The following is a 7818-nucleotide window of genomic DNA, read 5'->3' as shown; positions in this document are numbered from 1 at the left end:
CCGCCCGCCCTGGGGACTTGCTGTCCAAATGGCAGCTGACGAGCTCTGGCACTGTGGCCCAGTGATGAGGAGTCTGAGGTCAGGTGTGGAAAGTCACTCCAGTCCTTGAGGCCCAGAGTCCCGGGGGTATGGCAAAGCCAGCCTCTCCTGGACCTTCTGGGTGTGCCTCAGGACCCCACCCCCCTGGCCAGTTTCCTCTCACCCAAGCTTTTTTTCCCTGCAGCTGGTGAAGACTCACAACCTGCTGACCACCAGGAACTACATCTTCGGATACCACCCCCACGGCATCATGGGTCTGGGTGCCTTCTGCAACTTCAGCACAGAGGCCACGGAAGTGAGCAAGAAGTTCCCCGGCATAAGGCCCTACCTGGCCACGCTGGCCGGCAACTTCCGGATGCCAGTGCTGAGGGAGTACCTGATGTCCGGAGGTGAGACTCCATGGCTGCTCGTCCTTACTGTGCCCCACTGGCAAGACCTGAGCCTCTCCACTGAGCCAGAGGACAGGTTGGCCAGCAAGCCAATACACCACACTGGTCCCGTGCTGAGCGATGCAGCCTGCTGCAGGCACTGCGGGTCAGGGCTAAGCAGGAGAGCTGTGCATAAGTCTTCAACCTTCAACGTGGATAGCATCTTCCCTAGGAAGCCTTCTCTGGCCCCTTTTCTGGGTACCCCAGCCCCGTGCTGCCCTCTGCACAACCTGATTGTTGTCCATGGCACTGTCATTGTTCCCCCGACCACCGTGACCCCCAGCAGCCTGATTCACTGGGCTTCCCAGCACCTGGCATCCGCCTGGCAGACTTAAGACCTCAGGCAGTATTTGCCCAATGAATGAATTACCTAAACAACCTTGTAACGTTATCCCCATTTTACAGATAAGTAAGCCAAGGCTCAGAAAAAAGAATAGCTTACAGAGGGGGCCATGCAGCTTCGAAGAGACAGGGTTAGGTCTGGGGCCCCAGCCTGCTTACACATGACTGTGTGGGGGGAGACATGGGAGCCCTGACGGTGTGTCTTCCCTCCTCCCAGGCATCTGCCCTGTGAACCGGGACACCATCGACTACTTGCTTTCAAAGAACGGGAGTGGCAATGCCATCATCATCGTAGTGGGGGGCGCAGCAGAGTCTCTGAGCTCCATGCCCGGCAAGAATGCGGTCACCCTGCGCAACCGCAAGGGCTTTGTGAAGCTGGCCCTGCGACATGGGTGAGTGCCTCCGTGCACGCACACACACACACACACACACACACACACACACACACAACGTACACACTGTCAGCAGCTCCCCGGCTCCTGGAGGCCCAGACGCCAGGAAGGCACAGAAGAGCATCTGTCCTGTGGCGGGGGAGGGGAGGGTGGAGCCCAGAGGTTCAGGCCAAGTTGTCGAAGAATAGCCTTGGCGTCTGAGTAGGGCAGAGGTGCGGCCTGTGTCCCCTGAGCCCTCGCAGGTGGGCTGAGAGGCCAGGATCGTACACAGGACAATGGCCGGGGTCCAAAGCTGTGCCATGCTGCTAGCAGAAATGAGGGTGGCGTGGTTGGAGACAGCAGCGAGGCTCCCCGGAGGGGTGATGCTAAGGGCAGGTGGACAGGAGCTGGGCAGCTTGGGTGTCTGTGACCTTTTCTAGAAAACCAGAGGCACATTCTATGTAGCCACCTGTTCACCACATGTCACTGGACAGAGCACAGTCAGTTCTCAGTCCCCTTGGATGCCACAGCAACCCTGCCAGTGGTGACGTCCTATTTCCCACGTGAGGAAACCGAGTGAGGCTAAGTGGCCCAGTGGGGGGGTCACGTTGTAAAATGCAGAGCTAAGCTCCCTGGACTCCAGGTCCACTGTTTTCTTCCCATCTCTGTGCTCTGGGCAACCCCAGGAGGAGGGCTTTGAGGTGACAGACCTCCAGCAATGGTAGACCTGGAGTGGGAGAGGATGTAGCCTGCAGTCAACCACAAGTTAGGGATGGCGCCAACCATTTGGGCCCCACCCACCACTCCTCTCTGTCCTCTCAGGACCTTACCCCAGGCTCTAGAAGAGGCTACTCTTCAGGCCCAGCCTGTGCCAGGCCCTGGGCACACGACCATTTAGACCCAGTCCATGTGTTCAGGGCAGGGGGAAGTATGAAGGGACAGACAGCGACAACACGATGTGTTGAGGGCTGTGACACGGAACTGAGAGAGGCCTTGGTTGGGTGTGGGACAGGGAGAGCTTTCCAGCAGAGGCAGGCCTGGAGGATGAGAGAGACCAGGCCTGCTAGAGCAGGGTCCTCCACCTTCCCTTTGCCCAGTGCTCCCAAAGTCCTGACATGCTCCCCAGTCACTAGCAGGGGGGCAGAGGGCCCATCTGAACCTGGTAGTGAGGGGACACACGTTTGGGACCCCCCGGGGGGTTCTGGCACAGCCCTGGGGGAGGGGAGCTTGGCTAGTGTCCAGGGCCTCTAGGGCTGACAGGAGGAACTGAAGCCAGTGACTGGGGAGTGACAGGCCTGGCCTCTCCCTTCCAGAGCCGACCTGGTTCCCACCTACTCGTTCGGAGAGAATGAGGTCTACAAGCAAGTGATCTTCGAGGAGGGCTCCTGGGGCCGATGGGTCCAGAAGAAGTTCCAGAAGTACATTGGCTTCGCCCCGTGCATCTTCCACGGCCGAGGCCTCTTCTCCTCTGACACCTGGGGGCTGGTGCCCTACTCCAAGCCCATCACCACTGTCGGTGAGCCTCCCTACTTGAAGACCCTGAACTTGGGGGGCACAGCGAGTTAGTGGTGGAGTTAGTGGCACACCACCTGGCCCTGATGTCCGTGCTCTAAACCAGGAGGACATGTGGGTGCTGCCATAGGGGGATTATTGGTGGAGGTGGGGGTGGGGTGACGGGGTAGAGTTTTATTACTGTGAGCCAAGCTGTGCTGACAAACAAGACCCAGCAGTTCTGTGTTTGCAGGGCCCAGTGGTCTATCAGGGAAGATCCTATTAGAGCAAAGATCAACAGGGGGTGTGAGTGGGACGTGCGGCATGCTCAGCGATCATAGTGGACCCCAGGGAGGAGATGACTCTTAGACCGTTAGCTGAATAGGAATTATCCAGCAAAAGAGGTAGAAGGAGGGAGTTTTTGTCAGAAACAATAGCCTAAGTGAAGTCCCCAAAGCAAGACTGTATAGAGTTTTGAGGAACAGTAAGAAAACATGACTGGAGAACATAGTCCTGTGAAAAGTGTGGCAGAAAAGTGGCTGCCCTTCGCCTTCACCTATGTTGTTCTGGGTTTATTCGGGATCATGTAGAGGATTCCAAAGAATTGTCTCTGGTAGGGGGTTGTGTGTGTGTGTTAATGGTTCACAAGCTGGAGATCACATAGGAGCATGTGGGCCACAGGCTATGGACTTGAGGGGCCAAAGCTCACACAGATACTCTGAATGATCAGAGCCGGGTATGCTGTCTGTACTTTACTCGGAGACTGACTTCCTGCATTTCGGGTCACGTGACCTAGACTCTCCCATCCATCTCTGCTCTCTGTGAGGCAGCAGAGACGTTTTCATGCTTGGGGTGGCTGGCCAGGGATGGGGTCCTGTGGGCGTCATGAAGGAATTTGGTTTTCACTTTAATAGTGGAAAGCTGGGACCACTGTGGTGAGTGTGGTTTAGCCGACTTGCTTGGGAATGGAGGAGGTGTTAAGGAGAAAGGCAGAGAGCTACAGAATTGTCTGTGAACCTCTTCCATCTGTTTGGCTCCCCCAGGCCTATGGTGGTGGGGAGACGCCAGGAGATGATCATACTGCTCCCAGCACCCTCTACATCCAGGAATGAGTTCCTGGGGGTGTTAGGAACCACTCCCTGCACCCTCCTTCCCAATAGATACTTGTTAGTGGTCATCACATGCCCCTTTATCCCAATAAACATGACTTCAGCCTCGGATATATATATATAGTTTGGGAGAGGGAAGGTTCGGATTTGCATTTTAAAGAGATCCTTGGGGCTTCTGGATAGAAAACGGATTAGAAAGGGCAAAATTGGAAGCCACAAGACCACGCCAGAGGCTTTTGGGTAGCCGGTGACTTGGATCGAGGGAGTGGCAGTGGAGATGGAAGAGAACTTGGGAGGAATTTCAGAAATGTCTTTGACAGAACTTGGTGATGAGCCGGGATGGAGATGAAACAGGATTAGGAAAGGAAACAATGCCCAGAAGTATGAATGCTGCCCTCTCCCTCTGCCACACTTACCACACTTCTCAGAGCATGTCACGATTCACAGAATCCTCAGCAAAGCCCCCTGAGGCAGGACCCCTGTGTGATAGGTGAGGAAGCTGAGGCTCCGAGAGGCAAAGTCACTTGCCCGGGGCTGGGCCACAGCCAAGCAGTTCCCCGATCCCACAGCTCTCACGGGAGCTCCCAGCTGAGTGCAGTGGGTGCAGCCAGGCTTCCTCCCCCTTCCTGCCTCGTGGCTCTGTGGTCTTGGGCAGGTCCCTTCCCATGCCACCGGGCCTTAGTCCTCTCAGCTGCAAAAGGACAACCTAGGGCAGAGCACATTCAGCACAGTTCCTGGCACGTGGTCGGCACGTAGCACAGGGTCACTGCCGTCGACATCGGGGTAAACACCCAGGGAGGCTGGCCGAATGGCACGGACTAACCAGAGGCCTCTGCCCCTTCCCTGCAGTGGGGGAGCCCATCACCATTCCCAAGCTGGAGCACCCGACCCAGCAGGACATCGACCTGTACCACGCCATGTACATGGAGGCCCTGGTGAAACTCTTCGACAAACACAAGACCAGCTTCGGCCTCCCGGAGACCGAGGTCCTGGAGGTGAACTGAGCCAGCCCTCGGCCGGGTGCCGGGAGGACCCCGCTCCGCCGCCAGCCGTTTCCCGCCAAGTTCTCGAGTGCTTTTTGTTCTGTAAATTTGGAAGTGTCATGGGTGTCTGTGGGTTATTTAAAAGAAATTATAATAATTTTGTTAAACCATGAAAATGTTAGGTCTTTTTTAGGAAGGGAAACACTTGGACATTTCAGGCTCGTCCCCTTCCAGTTTGTGCTGTTCTAGGTGGTGGTGAACACCTCGGGGCCTTTAGCGTTTCCCAACCAGCCCCTCTTCTTCCATTCCTGAAGTTAAAGAGAGAGCGCGGGCCTGGCTGGCTGGCTGGGGAAGAAGGACCGCCGTTCGTGACCCGGGCCAGTTAGACGATTTGCTCTTTGGCCCTGGAGGATGAGGAGCAGAAGCCGCTCCTGACACAAACACCTCTAGTCCCAGCTGCCTTGACTTGATGGCAGGACTAGTCCCTCTGGACAAGGGGAACCCTCGAAGGCACAGTTGTCCCCGTTTTGAAGAGAGCGGTGATGGGCATCTGGACCGTTCCAGCAATTCTCCTCTCTGCCACGTCCCCCGTCTTTCACCCTGAGCCTGGACTGGCCTCCGCAGAGGCGGTGGGGGTGGTGATGAGCCTGTGCCGCGAGCAGGGCTAGCCCAGGCATACCGTCTCTTGGATTATCCAGCTACCATGTTCTGCTTGGAGTGACTGGTTTTCCTCAGGGGGCTGGTGACGTGGACCCAGCACTGACCAGGCCTTGGCCAGAAGCCCATATTTCCGGTGGCCTCGTTTTGCTTAACCCCACACCCCCAAGGGGAGGTGTGAGGAAGGAGCCCCTCTTCCTCTTCACAGAGGAGCCTGGCCTTCTGAGCATCAGATTGGTTTCTGGGTAGGAGCCCCCCGAACCCACGCGTCAGATGTGTGTGCCTTTTAGGGAGGATGGGGGCCAGGGAGGAAACCCCGCCTTTCTTCTGTGTGTTCTGTTTTCTCTTGATGAGACCATTGTACCATGTCAGTCTTTTGTATATTCCTAAACAGATAAATAAAAATGAGCGTCCTCTGAGTTCTTGCTGGGGCAACATCTGCATCTTGCCCCTGACACTTGGGGAGACTGTAGCTCCCTGCCACGGCCCCTTCCCCGCACTCCTTTGGCCCACATGGCCCTGAGTGGTGTATTAATTATCTGCTGTCATATAACAAATTAGTCCAACACTTAGTGGCTTCAGACAACACTGTCCACAGCTTCTGTGGGCCTGTTGTCGAGGTCTGGCTTAGCGGGGCCTCTGCATCAGGGCCTCTCACAAGGCTGCAGCCAGGGTATCAGCTGGGAGGGTCCACTTTGAAGGTCATTCACGTCATTGTTGGCAGAATTCACTTCCTCACTGGCTCTTAGGCCACTCTCAGTTCCTTGCCATGTGGGTCTTTCCATAGAATATCTCAGAGCATGGCAGCTGCCTCCGTCAGCTAGAGAAGAGTACAGGCAGAAGTCACAGTCTTTTATAAGCTAATCTCGGAAGTGATCACCTGTCACTTTTGCCATATTCTCTTCATTAGATACGAGTGTGAGGCCCAGGTCACACTCACGAAGATTACAGACGGAGTGAATAGGGATGTCGGGGGCCTTGGAGCCCCCTCACAGCCCCCTACCACACCTGCTAACGGGCTGCTGTCCAGCCGCAAGGTCCTGGCAAGGCTGAGCTGGAAAGGTCCTCAGGGATTGCTCACACGGTGTCCCTTGCCCCTGGCCTAAGTTATACCACAAAGGGGAAGACCTCTGGCTGCTGTCACTCTAGTGATTTCATGCCACATCCGGGTCTTATAAGATGCCATCTCTCTGTTCTGATTCCACTCAGTTCAGTGAGTGCAAAGCACCTGGGAAACCCTTCCCAGCTGAGACTAAAGGACCTCATCCCAACTTCCCGACTGCCTTGGTGCCTGTCCTCGCCATTCATCCACCCCAGGGACTGCTCCTGTTTCAGAAGCTGTGAGTGGGCTCCTTGGGAGCAGAAGCGAACATTGGAAATAGCTGAGGATAGGCAGGGTGGTCAGACCTGTGACCAGATGCCCCTACCCCAGCCTGGGGGGCCTCATTGAACTGGAACCCTGATACCTGAGCCGGGATGCAAAAGGTGACTGGAAATTTGCCAAGAAGGAGTTGAAGGGCAGAGCAGTAAATGCCAACAGAGGAGCCAGCATTGCTGGTTTGAGTGATGGAGAGGTGCCGGTAGAGAGGTATCCAGAGGTCTGCAATGGGGCTTCGCTTGGAAAGGTGGGGAGCTGGCTTCTCCAGAATCTCTAAGTGGGCAGGAGAGCAGGGTGGAGAAAGGAGGTGCCTTGGAAAGGCCCACAGAGACTGAATTCTGTAGCACCAGGCAGGCCCCGGGCCACAGAACCCAGGTCAGAGGACAGACACGTCCTTTGGGACAGAGGAAAGGCCTTATTGTGATGAGTCTCAGTCCCATCCCAGCCCCAGCCAGGCTAGCCGTGACCCTCAGCCTCTGGCTCCAGGCCAAGTCCTGATTTTAACCTAGGTCACCCCACAAACGTAGGCCATTATTTTCAGTATTAATTTTTTAAAAATATTTTTTATTGATTTTTTACAGAGAAGAAGGGAGAGGGATAGAGAGTTAGAAACATGGATGAGAGAGAAACATTGATCAGCTGCCTCCTGCACACCCCTCACAGGGGATGTGCCCGCAACCAAGGTACATGCCCTTGACCGGAATCGAACCTGGGACCCCTCAGTCCGCAGGCCGACGCTCTATCTACTGAGCCAAACCAGCCAGGGCTCAGTATTAATTTTTGAAGGTTGAACACCTGTGCACGAGGGCACACCACCATCTCTGCCTAAGGAAGAGCATAGCCAGGCCCCAAATGTCAGAGGGGTCACCTCGCCTGGCACACTGTACTTACTGTATGTCTAACAGGGGTCCTCAAACTACGGCCCGCAGGCCACATGCAGCCCGCCGAAAACATTTATCGGGCCCGCCGGGGGGTTTTGCCGCCGCTGCCTGTCCTGCTTAGCAGCCGACTCGTCCGGAG

At 55.8% G+C, this 7818-nt stretch overlaps 1 protein-coding gene across 1 annotated transcript in view; it reads left to right on the top strand.

The window, feature by feature from the left end:
• Window positions 1-5839, top strand: part of DGAT2 (diacylglycerol O-acyltransferase 2) — a 34070-nt gene extending 28231 nt beyond the window's left edge. Inside the window, exons 5-8 of the mRNA XM_006777907.2 lie at window positions 224-428; window positions 1027-1201; window positions 2494-2696; window positions 4630-5839. Coding sequence (XP_006777970.1) covers window positions 224-428; window positions 1027-1201; window positions 2494-2696; window positions 4630-4784 — 738 coding nt within the window. The 3' untranslated portion in view covers window positions 4785-5839. The remainder of the gene's footprint in view (window positions 1-223; window positions 429-1026; window positions 1202-2493; window positions 2697-4629) is intronic.
• The last annotated feature ends 1979 nt before the right edge of the window (window positions 5840-7818 follow it).

The sequence above is a fragment of the Myotis davidii genome, unplaced genomic scaffold, assembly GCF_000327345.1.
Source record: "Myotis davidii unplaced genomic scaffold, ASM32734v1 scaffold169, whole genome shotgun sequence".
In the NCBI taxonomy this organism is placed as follows: Eukaryota; Metazoa; Chordata; class Mammalia; order Chiroptera; family Vespertilionidae; genus Myotis; species Myotis davidii.
Note: the sequence above shows the minus strand (reverse complement) of the source record. Positions and strands in the feature narration are given on the sequence as shown.